At 41.4% G+C, this 25,581-nt stretch overlaps 1 protein-coding gene across 5 annotated transcripts in view; it reads left to right on the forward strand.

Moving 5' to 3' along the window:
• Positions 1-25,581, forward strand: part of ARHGAP24 (Rho GTPase activating protein 24) — a 184,909-nt gene that overhangs the window by 87,523 nt on the left and 71,805 nt on the right. For 4 of the 5 annotated variants that reach the window (XM_088056594.1, XM_088056595.1, XM_088056592.1 and 1 more), the window contains exon 4: positions 17,463-17,510. The exons of the other annotated variant lie outside the window; for it this stretch is intronic. In XM_088056594.1, coding sequence (XP_087912720.1) covers positions 17,463-17,510 — 48 coding nt within the window. The remainder of the gene's footprint in view (positions 1-17,462; positions 17,511-25,581) is intronic. 5 annotated transcript variants of the gene reach the window in all.

Here is a 25,581-nt window from a genome sequence, read left to right on the forward strand (position 1 = left end):
AAAAAAAAAAAAAAAAAGAGGGCTCTATGGTTGAGTTACCTGTGAAATGTGTTGACCTTTAAATAAGAACAGTATCTAGGATTTCACTTTTGCTGGCTAGAAACTTTCTCTTGAATTGACTTAGAACAAGATTTTCAAACATCAGGTTCTGTTTTAGTGATAAGCAACACAATTTTAATAATGAAAGCATCTATGGGGTATGTTTATATTCAGCAGAAGGGATGTGTGTGTATAAATAGAAGGATGTATACTTGGTGTTGTTTATTTATAGATGTAATGATATGTTTGAAAACACTTAGTCATTTTTGAGGTCAGAATTTATGCCTGCTGTAGATAAAATCCATCTACAGGGGTGATTGTTTTCAGAAGCTTCAAACAAGCAGTGCAACATCACAGCTTCTCCACTCCTTCCCCTGTCCTCCGTGCAAGCATCCTCTTGGGAAGCTCTTTTGCCTTAAATAAATACACACCTAATAATTTAGTGTTGTACATAGTGTAAGATTTGTAGTGTTAGGTTTATTCTGTACAAAGGATTTTTTTCCCAAAAAGATGAACTTTTACATACTTATCATTATATAGAAAAAAACATTTTAAAATGAACAAGCAAGTGTGATACCATGCTTAAAAGCTTTTGCCAGTTATAGAAATGCCACTTCAAAGAAGACGTGTAGCTGTTCTTTACATTTTTTGCTTGAACCTAGAATTCTACAGGATTCTGGCATTGGAAGAATTTTATTTTGGGTGTGTGGTTGTGGTTAGGAGGGTGATTGCATGTTCGCCTTTGATACTGCAGAATTTTGGGGGGGCTGATAAGGAAATACAGATATTTTTGTCCTACCCTGTATTTAACTAGCCAGCATATTTGATGGTGTTCTGCATATTATGAAATCATATCAGTATGTCCCATGAGGCTCAGCCAAAGATGAACTTCGCCTTCCTTTAATGGCAGGAAGCAGAAGAAAAACGAAAAGGGCATTCATGTACTAATGCTTCCCATTCTGAGCTATTTTTTTTTTCCCTCCCAGATGATTTAGTGGTGTGGCCACTTAATGATCTCAAACAGCACTAAAATAAAGAGCTGCTTTCGGTACTTTCTAGCTAATGCAGCCTGTCAGCTCAACAGGTCATGGCAGAGCAATTAGATTCACTTCATTACTGATGGAATAACTGGGAGACTGCAGGAAAAGGTGTTTTCAAGAATAGCAGGCTTTTTAACATCAACCTGAGGTCTCAAAAATCCTGAAAGCTTTTCAGTGGATTTGTTTCGGGAATCAGAGGGAAGAAAATCTAGGACTATGCCTAGCTTCTGAGAAACACTGGGTAAATTATGATACCACCCTGAGTTTGTACAGTATTCTTTAGATCTCAGTCATCTTTGGAAGCTGCTTTCTAGAGGGGCCGAGTGAAGAAGACACAGTGAAGAAACTCTGAAGAAGACACAGTTTCAGCTGGGTGAATAAGGTCTAAGTTAAAGGGAAGGCTTCAAGATCTTCCTCCTTCTCAATCTGCACTGCCTGGGAAACAAGACTGCACACCATTTGGGAAAAAGGTGGTAAAGAAATCTCTAGCAGATGTATATGCTTTTGTTCTCAGAGCTCATGAATGTTGGAGCCAACACTTATTTGGTGAAATACAAATCCTGGAAGGATGCCTTTGGACCTTTAAATGATTGCTGTTGGATACTGAATGAATAAAACATGCAGTTCAATACAGTGGTTGCTCTCTGCAGTCCCACAAACAGGGAGGCCGTGCTCTTGCTGACATCCAGCAGGAGGTGAGGACACTGCAACTCATGGAGCTGCCTTTTGACTGCCATCTCTTGGTGCCCCCTGCTCCCAGGGCCATCTCTTTGTCTTGGATGTTCTTCCTCTTGCTCTTAATTCTTGCTAGGAACATCAGTGTAGCCAAACCATCACTCCTGGTGACTGGGGTGCTCAGCTCTTCTCACATAGTATGTGGGTTTGCCATGAAATCTCACTTAAATTGTTTTTGTGCTTTTTGCTGTCAAGTAGCTACCCACTTGTGCAGCCCTTGTGGATCTTCTCGTGTTCTTAATCTTTCCTGGCTTTTCTTCTTTGGAGACTGTCCAACTCCCCTTATCTCACTTGTGTTGGTCAAGCACTGCTGCCTTGTGATGCTGAGTGGCCCTTCTGCAGCTGTACTGGGAGCATATGTCCCATTTCAGATTGCACAGGCTATTAGGAAGCAAAAGCCAAGCATGTTTTTCCTTCAGGAATGCGTGTTTGCTGGAGTGAAATAGCGTTGACCAGATTAATGTAAGAAAAAATGCTAGTCTTTTTTTTTTTTCTTGTCATACTACATGTGGTCATTCTTTTTCAAATGCTGCTTGGACCTTGTCATTCTTTGCTTGTTAGTGGCTGTGGATGTAGTGTGACACCTTTATCTTGGAGCTTAGAACATGCTTGGGAGCCATGAGAGTGTAATTTATTAATTTTAAGTCTCTAAAATGAAAGAAGGTGGATTGAAAAGGAATTCTAAACCCAGGTAGTAGAAATGGTGCTGGTTTGAGTTCCAGTTGTTAGGAAGCCCCTAGAGTTTATAAACAGAGGGACAGTGCTATTTCTGCTGACATGTAAAAGAGTGGGTCTGGAGTCTGTGTCTGACCTGGATGGTTACTCACTTGCTGTACTGTAGGAAATGGCTTGACCTTATAAATAATGATTGGCCCAGTTATTTAGACCTGTAAAAATGTATGACAGCAGTTGGTAAAACCTCCACCTACAATATATTCTTCATAGTATAATAGTTATTAGGCCACTACCTTATTCTTGGGTCCTTTCAACTCTGTTACTTCTCCCAAGGAGATGTTGGTTTGTTTTTTTTTCTGGGAGTAGGAATGTAGCCCAAAGATGTAGCATGTCAGAATATACATTTCTTCAGTGCCACATAAATGTTAGCTTGGTCTCTTCCAAGACAAATTTTTCTTGACAAATGGAAATAGCAATGCTCTAGTACAGGAGGTTTTCCTAAGGGAGTTTGAGTTTATGCAAAGATACTTTGATTTTTAGGAGAGAAAGTTAATCTCTGCAAAATGTGGTGCCAGATGGACACCTGTGTTCCCCAGAGCTGATATTTTTGAAGGTATAATTTGAAGGTTTTACATTAACTCAGAGTAAATAAAAGAGAAATTCAACTAGCATCACTAGCTGGAAAGTTAATTCCTTATAAGTTTTATTGTCTCTTGACTGTGAGCCAAGTTGCATTCATGGGATATTTGATATACCTGCAGGTAACAGTTTCATGCTACAGTCAGAAATTTGAATATTTGCATGATTGGTATTGCAGACACATGAGCAAAACGAGGCTTAGCCCATCAATTTTTTATTGATAAAGTAAAAGCATACCAGTAAAAAGCTTTTATACAGCATTGATAATCCCAGTTTATGCAGCATTATTAAGACAATAAATGTGAATGGGAGTTTTATAATTTGATTTATTAATACATTTTTCTAAAATTTCTGAGGGATTTTTCATATCATGTTTATTAATTCTATTTAGTGAAAGATTGACTCATTTTAGAGGGAAAATAAGGCACATGTCCTGCAGCTGCCTTTTCATAGCTGTCTGGAATTGATCCTTGGAAGCCATTAAGATTTGTGTATGAGTGTGCATCCAGTTTTAAAGATTATTTCATGGAGTATTGTGCATGCCATGAAGTGTGTTAGCAAAACCACTGAAATACTTGTTGGAGCTATGTGGTATTTGTCACAGATGAAAGAACAGGCACTCCCAGTATGTGAAATTGTGAGTTCTCAGTGCAGCTTTGTCAGGGCAGCTGCTTTGTGCCCACACTTGGAGAAGGGAGCTGTGCTTTCTCTGTTCATACTTAAAACCTCAGTTCTATTAAACTTGAAGATCATTGGGTGTCACCAGACTAAGGCAGGGATAAATTGGTAAATAAAAGCACTTTTTCTGTCTGTGAGTCATAACCTTCTTTGCTGCCTTATAGCAGTGGTATATGCAGTGGCCAGCTAAGCCTGTTGTAAGCCTGGAATTAAATGGTATGATCCTAGTGCTAGTAGCACACATGGAACGAGCCCTTCCTTTCTGGCACAATACCTTCCTTCAGCCTGGCTGCTTGTGAAACATAAACAGTGCCCCAGGATACTGATACCCAGGCTGTCAGCACTGTGTGAAAGTCCTTAAGATTTGTGTACGATGAATAGGGAAGCCTTAGCATTAGGTACCCTCACCAATAAAGGATTTGCCATAAGGTGTTGAAGCTGGGATTTTGCAGTCTGCTGAGCCTTGTTCTTCCAGACTTACTCATTAAAAGATATATAATAAAAGACCTAAAAGTATCTATTAAAGGGTTTATTAAAGATTTATTAAATAAGAGAGAAATAGCCTTCAGAGATACTTATTCACTGCCTTTTCCCCTTCCTGTGCTGAAGGTTTTAAGGCACTCATGTAAATAGCTGAGCGCACAACCAAGCAGTGGCTTGGAGAAGCTCCACACTGAGCTCAAAACTGTAAGCACGGGCAATTTTAAGGCTGGGATTATGAAATGTAGCAGGTTTCTGCAGAGAGCAAGAAGGTTTGGGCTCCAGGTGCAACTATTTGTACTCTGGGTGCTATTTCTAGCTAAGACATCTTAGATACTGATAGACTGCATACAGCACAGGAGGCTGAAACCATCCTCCTGGCAGCATGTCCCCAGGCAAAGTATGTTCTTTGAAATGCTTCAGGGTTGTGATCTTTATGCTTATGTTTTCATGGATCTGTGTTAGGGACATGTGGACTTTCCTACATGGGAAGCCTGCATGCTTTTAAGGCTAGAACCCCCTGAGTGGATATAGAACACTCCAGGCACCAAGTGGAGACTGAAAGACAATTAGAGCAGTTAATAAATCTGGTGAGGGGGTCAGCATGGAAATGGGCACTTCTTCCCAAAAAAAGCAAGGAAATTGCAAAAGCCAGGGAAAGCCCACTCTTGTAATTGGAAGCCCAGGACCGAAAATTTGGGAAGTAATGTAGCTTGCTGAAGAACTCAGAATCAACACAGAGCAAGCCAAGATGGGAGACTGAATTATCTATAAAACTGCCAGCGTAAAACCGATTGTTTTCCACTTCCAAAAATGTAATAAACATGTTTTAAGTACAGTTTTTCTTCTGTTCTTGAAATATCGGTGACTGAAACAGTATAGGTTAAAATTCTCAGTAATGGGGAGACAATACTGTCTTGGGTCTGCTATTTCAATTAGTTGAACTTACTCTGCTTAAGAAAACAGTGAAGCCAGGAAGCTTGGGAATAACTGCTAAGTCAGACTCCCCTTAGTTCCTGTTTAGAGAAATGGTTGCTCTTTTAGGCTATTAAAATGTCTCCAGAGCATCAGCTGTGCCTTTAGTGTCTGAAGAGATTGGCAGTTAATAACTTGAATTTAAGAGAGGCAGAGATAAAACTGTCCATCTGTGTTGATAGTGTTATGTCTTCTGGTTTGTGTTCACAGCTCGTATTTCCTGTGGTGTGTGAGGACAGAAGCAGTTCACACACATTTCTAAAGACATCAAAATATGCATGCACTGGAATGCAAAAGATAATTAAAACACCACACTTTACTATAACTAATCAGCCCAGTCCACTGCATTTCTGAATCCTTCATTGATGGAGTTCTAGTAAGGTTTTTAGTGAAAATGCTGAAATTGTGAGTAAAAATTACATATTTTGTTACTGTACATTGTGTAAAGTCAAGTCATAGTCACAAAAAATTGAAGTACTGCATTTCTCTGAAAGACTGATGGAGATTTTAAAAAAATATTTTTGTTACTCTTCTTCTGCTACTGCTCTCAGTGGAGAGGGAAAGGATTTGAAACTATTATTCTATTTGTCCTCTGTTACTATTCCCACTGTAACCCAAGAGGTTCTGCTGGTCTGCATTTCCTGGATGAGCAATTAAGGAAAACTGTGCCTTATATGTTGTTTTAGAATAATCTAGATGAGAAAATACTGATTTACACATCTTGATGCCTGTGCTTGAGATAGTGTAGAAGTTGAAGGGGAGCGTAGTTTGTCTATTCAAGTTACCACTTTTAATTGTCATTTGCCTTTTTTTTCCCCTTCTATTTTTTTACCACTCTCTTATTTTCTATTTAGGATGGCCAAATACTAGCAACCTGGAGTTGCCTAACCCTGGAAGATGCCAGTGGTCTGACACTTGATCCTCTTCCCTCTATTGAAACTGTGAAGCATGTTGAAAAGGCTTGGAAGAAGTGCTGACATTCATTGGCATTAATTTTGAAAATTTAAAATTATTCTGGGCCTACAATGTGCTTGTTATGCCACCTGGTGCAAGGCAGACATGAAGAGATGCAATTCAGTGAGAAATGGTTCTGTGAAAAGGTCACAGGATCAGTGTGCACTGCAGTGCAGTGTTGCTGCATCCTGGAGTAGCAGGAAAACTTGGAGCACTGCTAAATAGTAATAAATTTTAAAAAGCTGTAGTATTTTTAGGAATCAGAAATAGCATGGCATTATACAGCAAAAAGTAGCAGAAATGTGGATAATTTAGTGTGTCATTGATGCCTTAAGTTTTAGCTTTCATATTTTTCAGATTCTGTGCTGCCTAGGTGTGTAGTTCTAAGTTTCTTATGAAGAGTTAGCAAGTTCTCTTCACAGCTTAGGTAGACAAAACAATTATTTTCCAGCTTGAGACAAAGAACAACCCTTACAAGCTCCAGGCCCAAAGAGTATAAACAACAGTGAATTGAAGAGAGAAAACAAGGAGGATGGAACTTTGTAACCTCAAGCTATAACTGGGCAATTAACCCCAATATGCAGATGGACCAAAACTTAAAAGTGTGAGACCTCATGACTGGTCATCCATTTTGTGACCATTTGGGGTGTAGCTCCGGCCAGGTTCTTGTACTGCCCAAGGTGTGTCCTTTAAGGCCTTTTAATAAATACCTACTTTATTCTTTAGCTCTGTCTAGCCTCTGTTCTAGGTCAGCCTTCTCAAGGCATCATCACTACACTTTTTAAGGTCAAATGACCTCTCTGAATTCTTGTGCATTTATTCCTTGGTGGGAAGAGCACTGCGTGTTTTCCCATTGCTTTTTGAAATCGGATTAATTTCACTGAAGGCTGTTGTCTACCCAGACTTCTGACATGAACTGTACACCAACATTTAGATGGAAATTCCTGCCTTTCCTCCAGTGCTAAGGGATTTCAACTAGTCATTGTAGCTTTAAAAATATTTATTCAGTATTACACAATACAAAAAGTCTCCTAGAGACTCCTGCTTCCTAATGGGAATGCACAACCAGCCAGGCTGGTGCAGGCTGGGTGAGCACAGCTTGGAGTCTGCATGGGCATCACTCGTTCTGCTGGAGTTTCTGTGGGGCTCTGCACTTCTCACTTGACTTGGCAGCTGTTGTCTGCATGAACAAATCCATCTCCCCTTTCCCAGACCACATCCTACTGGCATCCTCACCACAGGAAGCTAACAAAAGGAAACATTATACAGAATACTGCTTTTTCAGAGTGCTCTGAGAATTAGGGATTTTACACAAATTCCTGATTTATATCCAGAATTATTCTTGCAGTAGGGAAGCTTATGCCCAGATTTCTGTCAAGGAATTCTGGCCTGGTGGACAAGGTGGGCAAGCAGCCCAGCAGGCATCAGCTGGACGTTCTGGGGCCAGGGAGGCCAGCTTTGCTATCAGCAGGTGAGAGAAGGGTGCCTGGTCCAGTTTGGGCTCTCCAGAAAAAGGAAGACCCTGATGTGCGAAATTGTCAGGGAGATGCTGGAGCAGTGACAGAAGAGGAGAAGCTGAGGGAGCTGCCTCTTTTCAGCCCTGAGGAGATGAAGGGGACTTTATGTTGCTGTCTGTGGATATATGCTGGAGGGAGGGCACAGAGAAAGGAAGAAATACAGAAATAAGCTTCCCCACCCCATTCCTAGGTGAGTGCTTGTATATTGTTGACTGCTTTATCAGAGGATTTTTTGATACCATGAGTAGTAGAACAAAAGTTTTGCCGCACAGGGATAGGGCAAAGGAGATGTGCATGCTGGTTTTTTCCACCAGTATAATTGCTTGATGTTCATTTTGATCCCACCAAAGCTGCCTGAATCCCACAGCATCAGAGCAGCTCAGTGCCTTCCTTTTACCCTGACTTAGCCTTTCTTCGAAAGAGAGCTAATTCCTGTTTGCATGCAGGGGGACAGCCAGCTCACGTGGCTTCGGTGCTTCCAGGGATCCTTCTGGGTTTGCGCCGTGCCCCAGCTGGGGCTAGCTAGCGACAGGCATCCATATGGGAGGAATTTATATTGTCTGAGGGGCCTGAACACTGAAGTACTGTAAATGGTGTTTTCACACACTGCAGCTAATTCCCACAGTTTCCATTGCTTTAGGCTGTTGCTTCTGATGAAAACAAACAGCATAGTCTGGGAGCTGAGGAATGCAGTCTGCAGCGCAGTCAGCATGCGGCCTCCGCTGGGGTGGACAAATGGAACTGGAAAGGGATCTCTGTGGTGCCTGGGCAAAACAGGGGTGTCCAAGCACAGCGCTCCGTGATCCTGAGTTTCAGGGCCGAAGTTCTTAGAGACTCTGGGAGCTTTATGGGCTCAGCAGGGTAATTCACTTCAGGGCTGGATGCTTTACCCTGTCAGCAAATGGAAAGGAATTCCTTGAAGGCACAGCAACTTCCAGCTGTACAGTCAGTAGAGCAGTTTTCCAGTCAGGAGCAAGTAAATAGAAATCCTCACTAGTGCAGAGTCTCTCCTGAGTTTCGTAATGATGGAAGGGTAGAGGCAGTTTTCAGGGGTAACCTGAGCAAGCACAGTAAATGCATCACGCGGCTTTATTACGTTAGGATGACTGTAGATTCCGTAATGATGCAGCTTCTCCTTTGTCCTGTTGCCTGCCTTTTGCTCAGGCCTTTGTGTTGCTCTCTCAACCCTTGGTCTTTCCTACTGTTGCTTGAGTCCTCCTTGCAATCTGCATGCTGCATTTTCTCTTGAAGTGAAATGTGTGATAAAAAACCAGTCTGGTCTGGACACTACTTAGTAATTCTTCTAGTGTGCATGACACGTGGTTCCGAATGCTGATTTTAGGTGATTGGCACATGTTTATCACACAAATAAATTACTCTCTACTTTTTGCACAGGACAAACTCAGCCTTTTTTGGAGGCTACCTGTGTACAGCAGAATACCTTGCTGTGTGCAGTACCAAGGAATTTTTCCTTGGCTAATTCCGGAAGATCTGTGGAACTGCCCTCTATATAATGCATTGTCTAACCACCATGTTGTGGTTTAACATGATAACTAATAGAATAATTTTTTCCACGAGCTGCTGTTGGACATCCACCAAGTAATTTTCACAGTATCCATCCACCAGTTGGGAGGTATTAACAATGGGGTTTGGAGTTTTTTTGAGGAAAACCTTTCATATTTTACTTAGATGCAAAAATAACTGTGTACACAAAGAGCTTGTTGCCAGTGCTACAAGGACCTTTTCATTCTTCCCCGTGAAAAGGTAGAGATAATCAAATGAAACTTTAAAAGAGCAAATTGTATTGTCAGTGAAACTTCAGACAGTGCACATCTGCCTTTGGTTATTTGAGTGCTGGGAAATGCAGGCAGATCTATCTGTGTTATGCAGAATATCACACAAGGACCAGACTTCGTTGTGAGTCATCAAGGTTCAGCTGTGTGTTCATGTTCAGGACTGATACCTGGTCATCAGATTGCTTTTTGAGACCCACAGATGCCCAAAGACCTGCAGCATCTTCCTGAAAAACTTTAATGTGTTTGCAGTCTTGCAGAAGGCTCCTTGTAGGTGAATGCCACATGCTTGTGTAGCTCATACAGCCTAAGCTGAAATGCATGAGTCAGCCCTGGGCCCAAGAAGGAAACCAGTTTCTGGGTAATAATGCAATGAATGTCTCTGAGCTGTCTGGGAATGCCACTCTCCTCTCACTCCCTCTGGGAAATGCCATAGCTGCGTGCATGCATGTCTGCCATAAAGGTCAGGGGAAAGGAGGGTGTGCATTTTTGACTGGTGTTCCTCTTCTTTACTGCATTTCGGGAAAAGAAGAGGGGATATTTTTGTCATATTGACCGGATCTAGATGTTACAGCTTAGTATTACCAGCAGTGCCTAGGCTCTGACCTTGTGAATGCAACATGAGTTCCCAGCAGGACAGCACAGGCTTTTAAGAAAAGGAATCCCTGGGGACAGAGTATTCAGTACTTAATATGTTTAGGACTATTTCCCCTGGGATCTGTATCACTTCTTGTTTTGGCCATGGTACTTGGAAATTTCATTTGAGGTCACAGAGGTTCCCAAGTGTTGTCTGCTTGGAATGGCTGAATTATTTCAAGGTGCAGATGCTACTGAACAATCTCTGTGTAGAGCTGGCCTCCTGCCCTTTTGTAGGTAAAAACAACAAAACAAAAAACACAGCTCTCTGAGATGCAAAGAATTTGTGCTTTATAACGCTGCCTCTGTATATGCACCTATAAAATCTCATTTTAATTAAGGTATGAGTGTAAAAGGGAGTTTTGAAGAGGGGCAATGCCTTGCACATATCTGGGAAGTTCAGTTGGTAATAATTGCAGTTGTGGAGTTGCTATGCTAAGTTCCTTCTCAGGAAAAGATGATCCTGGTGTCCAAGTCAGTGGTTTTTTTCCCCCTCACAGCAGCTGGCTGACCACTCCTGACACACCTGACTTGTATACGGGAAATTGTGGTGGGGTACGGGGATAGGTTTTCTAGAAATCTCTGCTGAGAAAGTATCTGGCTGCACCAGCGTAGTTGCAAAGTGCAACTCTCTGTTTGTGATGGTGATACAGAGCACGAGATTAAAAAGTCAGTCACCAAAAACCTGAGTACCTCTTCTTGTGCATGCAACAAATGTATTTTTCCCCAGTTAATGAAGATGCAGAGCAGATCAGGAGCAGTGCTAGGCTCTCCCCTCTGGCCTGTCAGTTCCTAGAACTGCTTCAGCTCTGCAGTTGTCATAGATGCAGTCATGGCAGGCCATACTAAAGTGGACCAAAAAAAGGGGAAGTTATCCACTTGGAGACACATTTTTTCCCATAAGCATTCAGCCTTTAATGCTGCTAACTCTAAACAAACCCTGACCTGGAAAAATCTTTTCAGTTTCTTTTTTTCCCCTTCAAGTGTGGGAAGAGAAGTCGCACTCCTTAACCTTTGGACAACCAAATATTAATCTAATTTCCTACTCATCATGACCTAGTCATTTGGAAATTGCAACTACACTTAATTTGATTTTTCTTTCTATATTTTTATATTATGTTTTTGTTGTTTCCCTGACTCTTATTTTTTGGTTCAGCACTGGTTCATTAAACTTCAGTCACAAATACCAGCTGGAGGGCTCACAGCTTGTTGTCATTTCAGTTAATCTGACATTTGTAGATCACAAGGGGTTATTGCATATGCATGTGAAAACTAGGGCTCTCTCCTATTGTTCCTTCCCTTTCTTGGGAAACTTTGTCTGATCACTGCTTTTCTCTGTGTTGGCCCACCAGGATACACTTTTCTGAGAGCTTAGCATAACAATAATCTTTTTTTCTAGCTGATTCAAGAAGCTGTGCTCCCTGCTGCTGCTGTTGTCCTTGTGCAGTATTTTGGAAGTTAGCACAGGTGTTTTTGGATGCTAAAATGCACCTTATGTTTTGCTGTACTTTCAGTCAGCAGGTAAAGTCCTACTGTTGTACCTCATCACTTAATGGAATAATAAAAAAAATATAGAAATAAATTTGCCTCAGAAGAAAAATAATATTTTGTATTGCTGTAAGAAATACTGTAAGTTGCAGTTAAGCTGTAATGGCAGTAGTTTTAAGTGATCAATAGCTGCCACTAGGTTTGATTTAAACCATTAACAGCAAATGCTCAGATCTCAAGAGATGTTGTAACCTTCCTGTAGCATAAATGTCATGGGAATATCAGAAACTTACACTGCTTTGAATTAAAAAGAAATAATAAACAAATGGAGTTATGGGTTATGATAGGCAGCTGACACAATTATGTTTTTTTGGGGACTTACACCTCTCCAAAGAGGGAAGGAGGTGACTTTTTTCCTCATATGTCTTCCATTTTCTGAAGGCTTCACAAGACTTTAATGTGAAGCTTAATATCAGCAAGGCTTTAATTTGAAGCTTAATATCAGCAAAACTTTGATTAGCACCATACCTTTAACTCCCTGATACTGCATAGCATAACATCTTTTCCCATGCCTGTGTGTTTAATTGCTGCAAATCCAGCCGTTCCCATGACTTGTTACAAATTCTTTCCACTGAAATTGCTGAATCTTGGAATTCAAGCTATCAAAAATTGCATCTGTGAAAGTAATGAATATCAAATCCTGAGTGACTTGACATCACTTCCCTACAGTTTTCCATGTTCTTTCTCCCATTGCAAGTTTTGGGGTTTTTTTTTAACTTTTTTTTTTTTTTAAGAGCTTTGTTCTCCCATCTGGGAGCAATATTTTTATTTTTTTTTTTTGAAGGCTTTATTGCTTAGATTGGAAGGGCAGTGCCATATCAAATATGGTGGCTGCTTTGTTACTTTGATTGCAGTAGAACAACACATTCAAAACCTGGCATGAGCAAAAAATATCTCTGTAGGCCTTTCAAAAGTCCCACAGTTAGAGATTTCTTGTGACCAGCAGGTAGAGCCCAAGTGTGCTGACAGCATGCTGTAAGGGAGTAGGCTGCCTCAACCAAGCTTCAGCGGCTAAATTAGAAGAACGGCAAGTTTTAGTGGCAGTAGAAATTGTGAACAGCTAAGTTATATTGCAGTGGGGTTTTTTAATCATACCAGACTTTATTTCTAATAGAACTAGTAGCTTTCCTGGGGGCTATTTTAATAACACAGTAGATGGCAATTGAGATTGTCTCTGCATGTTCACACTGCAGCACACACACACACACACACACACACACACACACACACACATATATTTACTGAAAATTCAGTAGCATGCTGGCTCCCAAAGGAGTTGACTGCATAATCAGATCACTGTACAGCTGAGCAATCTCTAAACCCCAAAGTTCAGCAGATGTCTTGCTCCTCCAGAACATATGCACAAGAGAAAGAAAAAAACGTAGGAAAAATGGCCTGACTTCTTTCAGTGGTGTGGGGATGTGCCTGTTTGTTCTGAGAAATAAAACAAGGTGTCCCTGAGAGGCTACTCTGTCCTGTATTGACTTCTTTTTTTTTTTTTTTTTTTTTTTTCTCCCTTAAAGTAAATGAGGTCAACATGAGCTTTCTAAAACCCTTATTGGAAATCTTTTTCCCAGAGTTAAAGTGTTTGAATGAGTTTCCAATTAAGAAAAAAAGCCCCTTAGTAATATAAATTAGTTAACACCCACTGAAGTAGGGAGGAAAAAATTAACATCAAGACTTTGATGTATTATATTTCTTCCCTCTGTCCAACATAAAGCAGGTGATGAGATTCTTCATGATGATGAGGTAACTGGGCCTGGCCCAGGAGTGTTTTGAGGGAAGATACAAATGGTTTTTAAAGCAATAGGGCTATGTTAGAACCCTTCCACAAGGCATTTGCATATTCCATATAAGATCCAAACAATGCAATAATAATTCCAGTTCATTTTACTTACAGCTACATTTGAGGAGAGCTGTAATGTGTGCTTCCCTACACTCACATCTTCCTTGATTATCCCCAGTTATTATACATTAACCAAAGAAATTGCTGCTCAGCTATTTCCCTGCAATGGTAATTTTGGTATTAACAGACTTTGATTCAGATGGTTGTCCCTAGATCAAATCTGGGATAACAGGGCACATATCTACTTAGAATTGTCTTTATTATTAAATCAGCAAACAACAAAAAAAAAATTTTAAAACAACAGACTGTACAGGGAGCAAAGCTGGGTTCTTACTGCCCAGTACCCATGGTACTACTCACCATGCCACTCACTATACAAATGAATAGTCTCAGGTGATCCATCTGCCCTAAGTGCAAATAGATGCCACATTAAAATGGAGGAGGATTACATTTGTAATTGCTCACCATTTATCTTTTTCTTGAAACATTTATGGTTCATGAAACATTTATACCCATTTATGGTAAGAAGCAAGTAGAAAATAAGTGACTGCACAGGGTCTTTTTTTCTGAAGCAGAAGTACACAGATGCATTCAGTAAGCTTGAAGGAATAATTTACCCACTTTCTTAGAGAGATGTGGACATTTTAGCATTACCTCCTGTTCTTCTGCAGAGAGGTACTTCATCTTCTCTGAGTGCAGCACAGTGGATTTTGCCATAAAGGAGCTAAGAATAAGTGCTTAATAAAGAAGGAGTAAATGCTGGTGAAATTATGCACAAACAGTCAGTCCCTAATTCACTGGGGAACTTACTCCATGTTCATTCCCGTTATGTTGGCCCTTAGGACATTACCTTTGAGCAGAAAAAATAAAATACTATGCTTATGGGACACAACTGGAGGATCCATCATGGCAGAGTAACATGTGATTTGTGGATCCCGAGTACTGAATTGCTCCCTTACTGTGGCAGAGCAGGGCTGGACCAGCACAGCTCATCTCCAGGCTCCCTCAAGATGAATCACTTCCTTGGGCTGAAAAAAAATCCCTTCTAACTCCTGAACACATCCATGATGTGCTTCCTTGTAAGAACTACTAGGTCGTATCCTCTCTCCTTGTGTTGTGGGCATGGCAAACTCTCCCTGCTGAAGGGGAAGGGAGGCTAGGGCCAAGCCAAGGCAGCTCTGATGACAAGCAGTGTCTTGAAACCCAAGTCTGAGAGAACCTTCAAAAGGAGGCTGCTCGTTTTGTAGTTCTGTCATGCTTAAATAATGTCAAATGATTTGTCATTTGCTAGTATCCAGATAAGTATTGTCCCAGGTGGGTGTAAAAGGAAAAAGAAAAGTTATACAGTAATTTTATAGATGAGTTTTGAAGGATCAGTTATGTTGAAAGGTGCTGAAGTTCCTTTTGAGGTTTTGATCCTCTTCTGTTTGCACCTTCCCGTGTGCTGTAAGGCATAACTTTATATTTACAGCTTGTGAATCACCTTTGCATGGACCCAGGTTGTTTTTCAACCTCTCATTATCTTTTAATATGCACTTGATCAAGTGAGCCACTTACTGACTAATTGCTCTAATTTGCATATTGATAAATTGAAGTGATGGTAACAGAGCCTGAAAAGCTCTCTGAGCAATTCTTGTGGAAGACAGGGAATAGCTCTGTTAATATTGCTTTCATAAACTATAGTTGTTCTCATTATCTTGGAGCATCTTTGATTCAAAAGGCATTTGCATAGAATCACAAAAATGAGAAAACTTGCTTACTCAGCCTGGAGTGGTTTTTGTTCAGAGAGGCAAATCTCTGGTAAGAGAAGACTCTACTCCTGTATGGTGCCTCCGTTGACAGTGCTTGCTGTTTCTTTTGAAAGCCCTTTGCCCTTCTCCATTGTGTGGCTGACCCTGCAGCATTCCTGTGTACCTCTGGCTCTTTGAGCAGTATTTTGAGATCAAACTGTTCACTGTGACACATTGCATATTTTAGCCTTTGGAAGTGTAACTTCACTGACTGGAAAAGAAACTATTAGCCCATCAAAATGTACTATTTTCTTACAAAATTCAGATGACCTGCTCCATAAACAGAGTGTAGGGTCACATTTGCTTTAAACAGCTGTGTCAGTCCCTTTGACATAGCAGGCAATTACTTTGCCTTCACTGGTAACTGGATTGCTTTTTGTAATGCAAGCATTTCAAAGTGATTCATTAATGTGGTTCAGTGCCTGGGGCAAAGGCTTGCTGGCTCCTCTGCCCTTCCTTGTCCAGATGTGCTCTGCACAGTACAGGTTGATCACCCATGGATTGTGCCTCTGGTTGGATGCACTGTGAGACTCTTCTGTGAACCTGCAGTTTTAACTTTGCCCTGGACGCTCTTGATGGTACCAAAATGTGGATTATGACACAGGCCTTCCCTTGTACAGGACTTCCCTTGAGTGGCCAAGTCATTCTCCAAGTACATTTTTCCTGTCTTAACTCACAACTGCAGTTTTTCAAGGGAATCCTGAACAGATAAGACAAAAGTAAATATGGAGAAAGGCCTATTTCAAATTAAGGCATGCTTTCTATCATTAGGGGCTTTTCCCCTGAAATCTTAAAAAAGGCTGCCTATAATCATATGGTATTTTCTCAAAGCAGATGACTTTCACCAAGAAACTTGGCTTGTGGCTTCCTGTAGAGCAGCCAAAAGAGAGGTAATATTTACCAGATTTGACATAAGAGATCAGTAGGAATGTAAATAGAGTAGGCCTCCAGAAGACACTAGAGCCAGAGCAATCATCCTGCAGCTTTGACAAATTTGCTAACATCTGTTCTGGTGCCATTTATGCTGTACAGACCTGCCATTAACCGTGGAGATGAAAAGACGTAAATTAAATGAGCAGATTGACATGTTAAACTTCGATAGCATTGTGCCATGTGGGTGGCTTATATTTGCAATTTTCTCCACAGCTGCTTAGATTTAGGGTATATTTCAGCACTGCCCCAGTTATTTTTGGGAAGATACACTGACCCTAGAGCTCTGGGGTTCCTAAGGCAAGGTGTCAGACTTCTAAGTATGTGTAACAAGATATATATTGCAGCATCTCACTTCGGAGCTGCATCATTTTTGTTTACAATTTTGGTTCTGCAGTTAGGTCTGGTTTTACTAAGACGTTGCTACCTAGTCCTGACTACAGCAGCTACTGTAGATTTCAGATAATATAAGGAGCATAAAAATTACTTATCATAACTAAACTTCAGTCAATAGTTAGGATGGGCTACAGATTAAGAAACCTTTAGGATGTGCCTTAAAACCCCCACACTGTTCATATATTCATTCCCTGCTGGCAGTGTGTTGCTGGGTTCATACAAAGTAGTTGGTTCAAGAGAAGATTGCTCTTAATTAAGGTGGAAATTGATAAGTAAGATTTTGCAGTGCTTTAGATGCCTAATGTGCTGAGTATATTCAGCTTACACTGTAGTATTTGTCATCCCTTCAACTTGTAATTGATTGGAGCAGGGTGTTTAATATGATGAGATGCTGTTATAAATAAAAGGCTTTTATAGCTTCAGAGAAAATCTTTATACAGCTTAATTGTGTAGACAGGTTCAATTCCCAGGAAGGCCAAGAGGGAAATCAGCTGATAATTTTAATCCAGAATCAATTTTCTTTAAGGTTTTGAAACATGCTCATCCAAGTTTTTCATGCAGGTTGGTTTCTGCTGAAGTAGCAGGTGGAGTGTGGCTGGTGTGTTACTTCAATTGGTCTTCCCATTATACAAAACTGAATTATCTGGTGAACAGATGAACCTGTTTGAGTTCAGGTGAATACTTACCTATCTGCCAATACTTTCATCTCTGAGTGAAATAATCTTTCTGCAGCAACGTATGAGCCAATGCTAAAAGTACTGTTGCTAAATGCTGCCTTTTTACCTTTTCAGCTACAGGATGCTGTCTCCAATGCTTCAGGACCCTAAAGGATTTGTCAGGTTTGTCAGGACTTGAAGAGGTTTTAATGTCTGAACAACTGCATGGGAGGCTATGGATAAAATCTCATGGTCTGGGTAGAGTGCAGGAAAACAGCTTCAGACTCTCCCTCTTCCCTGATAATGACACTTGAAAAAAAATTATAACTTGTTCTTTGGTTTTTGTGTATCTGGTTTCTTCAGAGTGCAAGATGCAAGATTGTCCTTGACCAGTCTGGCCACCTTTTATCCAAGAGGCAACAAATTTACTGACACATGCCCATGGCTTGCACTGTTTTTCATCTCTGTTTTTGTGTAATCACTGTTTAAAGGAAAGATGTCAGCTATGACAGGTGTGTTTGTAAATCCTGATGATGTCAGATTGTAGCTCATTTAGTATGGGTAAGGACATCTAAGTGCTGTTAGTCTGGCTGTAATACCATGCTTGTGCACACATTTTGTCTGGATAGGCTTTAAAGAGAAATCAATGTGGCATCAAACAAACGAGTCGTGCTACCAGATGTAGGTATAAAGCCAAGGAACAGGGAGAAGGATACACAGAATATGGGATATTTATGCTTCTGATAGTGAATGCACATCTGCAGTTTGGAACATGCTGCATTTGTAGTATTAATGAGAAATTCCTGTATGCTTTTGAAGTCCTCTTATTCCACTTGAAGTTATTTAAAGGACTTTTGCAGGACATCACATATCCTGTGCGTCACACTGTGTCTGAAGGTTGCCGCTCTACAACTGTACTGGTTGGAAATATTTTGATTATTTATCCTTCAGTAAATAGTACTGGCTTCTTCCAGATGTTACTGAACAGTTGTGACTCCTGGTGTGGTAGTGTGTAGTGTACAGATGCATACAGAATACCTGAGCCAAGGCTTGTGGATTGTTTGTGTGCATGTGTTTCACTTGGGGAGAATGGTCCTGCTGTACAGAGCTGGAGTTGATTTGGCTTAGTTCCCCAAAGTTCCCAACATACTTGTAGTTGATACAGATGCATTTAGGATGTAGCATGCTTCAGGGTGTTTAATTTCTTAGTGCTCCCTAAGGATGGTGTGTTTGTAAAGGGAAAACTAACTGTGCTTTACCTCCTTTGAAAACTGCGCAATTGTAGGAAGTATAAGAAAAGGTCATCAAAACAGTATAAGACCATGGAACTATATTGCATTGGTATAGGGTGGTGATTAGAGTCTAAAAAGTCACGTTCTTGTTTCCTGGAGGACGAGGCAAAACTGCATCTTGTGCTCCTGTCCACAGGCATCAGGGTTGCAGTGAACCTGCTGCACAGGTCAGGGGAGCACCGCACGAGGGAATGCTCTAATGAGCCCTGTCAAAGTAAAAAGCTCATAAATATCACTGGAGCAGTGAATCTATCCCCAGGCCTTTGTTTGGGTGTAAAATAGATCCTTCATGAAGTGCTGGCAGCAAGCCTAGATGTTTTCTGACAGGGCTCTGCTCTCAGCACGTTTTGATCCTGCCCTTTGGAAGATACTCATGACTTGTTTCTTCTCCAGTCTGGACTGACCAAGAAATTAAGGGTTTTTTAGTAGCTGCCAAAAGTTCTGCAGTGGATGTGACAAGCTCAGCTCCGACAGCCAGCAAAAATGGGCTGCTCAAGTAGGAGGCTGTTCAGAGTGGTAGATTCCAGGATTCCTCAGAGGTGCCCACTCCATACTGCAGCTGAGCAAGCCAAATTGGAAATAAGCTCATGGCTATATTCTGCTATCACTTCAGAACAGAGGGCATCTGCTGAGGACACCTCTACCCTGGGCAAAACAAATATGTAATTTATTTTTAGCCTTGTTAGTGATGGAGTGAGTAGTGGCAACAAATAGGGAATAAACACACTACTTTTCTGTTCCTGGAGCTGCCTCTCTCAGTTTTAGATATTTCTAATATCTGTTTATCTGTTTTAGATATTTCACTGTTGTGCCCTCACATAATCAGCTCTTTGGTCCCCACCATAGGAGAAAGTCTTGAGGAGGGATACCACTCTGAGCGACCTGGTCTCATGAAAGGTATCTCTTCCCATGGTAGGGGAATTGGAACTAAATGATCTTCAGGGTCCTTCCAAACCATTCTATGATTCTGTGATATCATTTTGCTATTTGTGAAAAGGGATACTTACTTGCTTAGTGCAGCCTAGAGGAATAATCTGTTTATGTAACTGCCTTCTCAAATACGTTTTTTTAGCATTAGCCATAGGAAAAACTATTCTCTTGTCTTGGTCCCTGAAAGACAGCAGTTATACCTAGCAGACATTTATTATTTTAGCACTTAACTATGTGGGATATGGAAAATGAGTTTTCACTACTCTTCGTCTGTTTCACCTTATGAACTGCACAAAAACCTCTGTGGACAGAAGCAAGATTTCTGCCTTCTTCCTGTGTTTTCCCTTGACCCTTTCTTAGAGCAATGCAAAGCACAGAAACTTATCTTTACCTTCTAGCTTGCTGCTGAGTCTTGGAACTTGCTGTTTTTGGAATAATATACTGATTCTAGTTGCCAAGTTGTAGCTGATGTGCCTTCCTGTGTGAGTTGTGAAATGGTGGTGCACAGCTAATTCTTGCCCTGTCCTTGCTATCCTCTCCCAGGACCTTTGTAATAAACATAAGCTTATGGAAAGGAACAGTGAGCTCCTGACAGACCCCAAGTTACACAGGATGAGACAGGGGTCTCATGGAATTGATGCTGTAACCTAGGAAAACTACTGGAGTCCATATGTGTGATTTATGTATTAATAATATTTTACAAATTACCAGTAAGTCAGCTTTTTTTTAGGATCTTTGAAGGTCCCACAGACGATCTGTAAAGACAAAGCCTCTTTTATTGAGGTGAATATCAGAGGTGCTACTGATCACAGTCATTTTTATTCTGATGCTTTTCCAGCAGCCATGGGAGTGAAGCCAGAGTCTTATTTCATTGGAGCTGATTTACAGGTGTCAGGCTATGGCAAGTTTCAGTCAGCTCAGACTAGGGCTGTGTTTGAACTGATGACCAGGAGGGAACAGCTTTAAAGAGCTGGATTCATAACTGATATTGCAGATGAACTCTACCACCCTGGCACATGTGTCACTGAGCTGTTGGAAAAATTGCTGGGAAACAAACCCAGAGGATGTGCTTGCTGTTTCTTAAAGGCTAAGAGTTTAAGGTTTTGCTTGCCATTTATTTACCACAAATAATGTGGTTTTCTGGCTCACATGGAGGGTTGTTTTCCATGGTCAAACCTTGAAACCATGGTCACCATCAGAACCTCTGCTTATTTTCTTACTTCCTTTCTGGATTTGAAACCAAGATGTTACTGTCACCAGCATTTCACTGTGATCCAGAGGGAGACGCAGGTTCCATGTGCTCTCCTTGACTGAAAGTTGACATTATTGTGTAATAAGTTTTGAATCCACATCTGAGCTCTCTGAATTCTGTGTTTAATTAATAAATTTTTATTTACTCCTTCTTTTCATAAACCAAGGAAATAACAGCTGGTGTTTGCTTATGTCAAGTAGACAGATGCATCACACAAACACCATACTTTTCCAGCATCAAAACTGAAAGGGAGTTAATATGTGAAGGGCAATTTGTGGATGCATCTGTGTTTATGAACCTGTTCATTCCAAATGTAACAAGAAGATATAAGGGGAAGATAGGAAAGATTTTGTCCATATGGATTACAATTTCACAGTAATTTTTTTTTTCTGATGTTTTCTTCCAGACGTGCTATAATGTTTCTCCTATTTCCCATTCCCCTTAGGAGTAAGTTCTTTGAAAAATAGCATATTTGGGCAATTTTCTCTTGTGACCTAGCTCTTGGAGAGGGTTTTTCTAAGCTGCAAGGCAGAACAGCAGCCAAAAATGTAATTGGGCAAGTTAAATAGTGTGCAGCTGAGAGCCCTTTGCATGGTACAGCTGACAGAAGCTTCCATGAGAAGATCTCAGCATGACATTCAGAGTTATTTGGGCATCCCTGAGGGCTGCATGAATGTAACCAATTTAAAGCCCAAATACACAAACATATGGAGAAAGACTAATTTCTTACATATCAGCTGAACTGTATTTGGACTGCAGTGGAGTTGGAAGGAAATGGAGGAAAACACTCTGGAAGATTTATTCATGTGCTGCAATATGCAAAACCGGATGCTGCATCTGTATCACAGAGGAAATAATTTCTGTGATTGTAACACCCTCTTTGCTCTTACAGTTGTGTGTGTGACTGACTTTTCATCTGTCCATGAAATGTGTACAGCAATTTTATCCAGCAGAGTAATGGATAGGACAGTTCAGCTTCTCCTAGGAATGTCTAGTAATGTCTATCACTGTAATGCTGCCTTTAGTAATGTTGAGGGACAAGCTGACAGCGTTGCTTTCAACAGAGATTATTTTATTGACAGCAAGAAACTTGCTGATAAAGTGGAGGGCAGATCCAGATCTGGACATCCTCACATTTTCTAGGCACTTCTAACAAAGAACCCCAAGTGTTCTTGTCATGCTGAATTCCCTAAGCAGTTGGGGATTTATGGGTACTTTAAAGATTCCCCTCGTAGTGTTCTGCAAGTAGCTACACTGCATAGCTGTCTTCCTCCATACTTCCTTCTTTAATGTATTTGTGGTCATATGGTTAAACACATGTCATAAAACACAAGGGATGTGCTCAACAGCTAAATTTACATTAGCATATGATCCTTAATTCACATTTCTGGATATTACTCCCATTTTGCACGGGTGTAGCCCAGCTGGCACCTCTGAAAACGTTCCTGCCATAAAGTACTAAAAGTGAAGAGGATCAAATCCCATTTAAGAACACACTGCGAATAAAAAGATTTTGTTCTGAAGTCACATGAAGTACTAAAAATTATCTCAGTGAGCAAAGTCGCAGTCTCTCCAGGAATAAGGAAGAATCTTTTCAGTGGGATGTGAAGCAGATACTTTAAGTGGCAGATCCCAAACCTTACAGGCAGAGCAGAAATCACTAAGAAGTTGGTTTAGTCGGTTAAGAAATTTAATTTATTGCTGGTGATGGTACTTGGGAAGAAAGTAAAACGTTTGGCAAAACAGCTTCCCTCACCTCAGCCAGCTGGGACGAAAGGAAAACTTGTTGAACAGTCTGGATTCAGGGAGCTACAGTCAGGACCATGACATTTGCAAGCTGCAAAGTTGCTGTGTTTCCCATGTTGCTGTCCCTCCCCTTGTTCCCTGCCCACCTACACACACAGCTGCTCCCTGCCCCGGCAGCCCTGGTGTCCACCAGTGTCCAAAAATTTGAGGAACTCAGCCCCAGAGTGCTGCGCCAGCCACTGGAACACGTGCTGTTTACAAAATACTCCTCTAAATATTCCCTGGTGCCACGGAGAACACAAGTGTGAGGCAACAAAGGCAACAGAAGGAGATTTCTTGCCTTTTTAATGAACTGTAGGAAAGGTAGGAAGCTATTTCTCACATAATTTTTACTGGGAGCAGTGAATTATCTAGGCAGTGATCACTTGCATTCAGACTCTGCTCCTCTGAGTCCCGGGGAGAGCAAATGGACCCAGGGACTCTGCAGGCTCATGGCACAACTTTTTCCTGAGATTCCTCAGTGCACTCCCAAGCCCAGCTGATTAACTTAGGTATAGTAACAGAGAGGATAAGGGCTAAACCTGATTTGTAATAAGGAATCCTACAGCACAAAGTCTTGGAATTTTGTCTCAAACAGTTAAAAAACAACCACTGTTTTCCAGGGCATCATTATTGGTCGTGTGCTTTTGACCAAAATATGCAATAGTCCTACAGGTTGGCTTCCAACCAAATTCATCTTGTAGTCTCTCCCACTATATGGGACCACCATACTCTGATTTAGGTAGATGTTCAGAAGGAATTTTCTCAGGAGGACAGAGAGGTTTAACCTCAGCAATTCAAATGAAAAATGGTGCATACTTGCTATGATGTGGTTCAGCTGTCTGCAGGGACTTGGCAGTAGCAATCTCGTTGCGTGTTCAGTAGTGAACTCTAAATCTTGGCAGCTGTGGTTCAGTATTTCCACTCATCTTTCCATGCACAGTGTCAGCCAACATCTGACTCTTTGGAGTGTGGCTGACTGTTGAATACTTACATCACTGGCTAAACTGGTTAAACAGGAGAGGGGAATTAGTCACCAACACTGAAAAGTTCTCAACACTCTTCACCTCCATCTCACCAGCACTGCTGGGTCCTAGGCTTTGGGAACAACAATCCAGATTGGTGTAAACACAAACCCACTGCTGTCAGGGGAAGAGTTGGTGTGTGAACTGTTTCAGGAGCTTGACTCAGTAGGCCTTGACAATATCAATTTGAGGGTGTCGAGGGAGCTGGGTGGTTTCATTGTGAGTCTGCTCTCCCTAATCTTTGAGAAGTCATGCAGATCAGGGAACATCTGAGAAGGCTACAAGAAGGCTAAACTCACCCAGATCTACAAGAAGGGTTTAAGAGAGGATCCAGGAGATTACAGGCCTATCAGTGATACTTCAGTTCCTGGGAAAGTTACTAAAGGAATCCTCCTAGGAGCTATCACAAGATACCTGAAGATGAGGATTGGGAAGAGCCAGGATGGATTCACCAAGGGCAAATTGTGCTTGACAGAGCTGATCACTTTCTATGGTAAAGGAATTGCTCATTCCAAGTGGGATGGGTGGCAGACATTGTTTTCCTGGATTTCTGCAGGGATTTCCATATGGAGGTTCCAGCTTCCTCCTGGACAGACTCATTATGGTTTAGACAAGTGGTCCTTACAGTGGGTGGGGAACTGGCTGGCAGGAAACATCCAGGAGGTGCTGGTAAACAGCTCCTCTTCAGGCTGGTGACCTGTCACAAGTGGGGTCCAACAGGGATCGATATTGGGCCCAAAACTGTTTAATATCCTCACAAGTGAGCTGCATGATGGGACCAAGTACACCCTGATGAGGTTTGCCAAGCGGGGAAACAGGCACTTCAGAAAGGAGACTCGCCCTGCAGGAAGACCTGGACAGGCTGGAAGAGTGGGCTGCCTGAATCTTAGGAAGCTCAACAAGGCAAAGTGTAAGGTCTTCCACCTTGGAAAAAAACATAAACCAAGGGTGCAGCACAGGTGTTTGTGATCTGCCTGGTGGGAAGCAGCTCTGTGCAAAGGGGGGTCCTGGTGGGCAACAAGCTCAGTGTGAGCAAACAGTGCTGCTGTCGCAGAGATCCAACACAATGGTGGGATGCACCAACAAGGGCACCACCAACAGAGATAAAGGTTCATTATCTACTTCTACTCATTGCTTGTCAGGCCACACCTGGAATGCTGTGTTATGTTTTGTTCCCCACAATACAAATATATGTAGACAAGCTGGAGGGGGTACAGAGAAAGGCCACAAAGATGGTCAAAGGACTGGGAAGGCTGCCATATGAGGAAAGGCTGAGAGAACTGGGTTTGTTCAGCACTGAGAAAAGAAGGCTTAAGGGAGGTCTTATATCACCATGTTCCAGTATTTAAAGGGTGCCTGCAAAGACGGATACTCCTTTTTACAAGGAGTTGCATGGAAAAGGTGAGGGGTAATGGTCACATGTTACTCCTGGGGAGATTCCAGTTTCTGTGATCATTCCATGAACTCACTGGAGGAGAAGCAGCTGCAGAAAGCAGGCTGCTCAGACCTGGGGGATGGATGATGTCTGTAGCTCGCTCACTGCCCTTCTAACCGGGTAGAATTGTGAATTATTCAGAAAAACAATGCTGAGTGTGATACTTGCTCAACATGACTGCAAGAGTCTGTGACCTAGGGCTGTGTTCATATTAACAGCAGTGTTCCCATGGATTTTGTTAGGGAAGGAGCTGCTTTGTAACACTGGAATATGATGTATTAGGAGGGGAATATTTCTCTCCTATGGTGACTTCACTGGGTGCAGCTGGTCCTCAAATGTGTTTTGAAGTAGTTTCTCATTAGTATCAACTCATGGGAAGTAACAGATGGTGAAGTGAAACTAAATTAGTGAGAACGTTGTGCTCCGTTAATGCTCTTTCTCTCTATAAATAATAGCTGGGGAGTGGAGCAGGAATGAAGACACTGTTATGTTTGTGGCTACCTCTGCTGCTACGTAGATGTTATATGATGCCTTC

The sequence above is a fragment of the Pseudopodoces humilis genome, chromosome 6 (assembly GCF_049639895.1).
Source record: "Pseudopodoces humilis isolate 2021_Gansu_Grassland_sample_001 chromosome 6, ASM4963989v1, whole genome shotgun sequence".
Lineage (NCBI taxonomy): Eukaryota > Metazoa > Chordata > Aves > Passeriformes > Paridae > Pseudopodoces > Pseudopodoces humilis.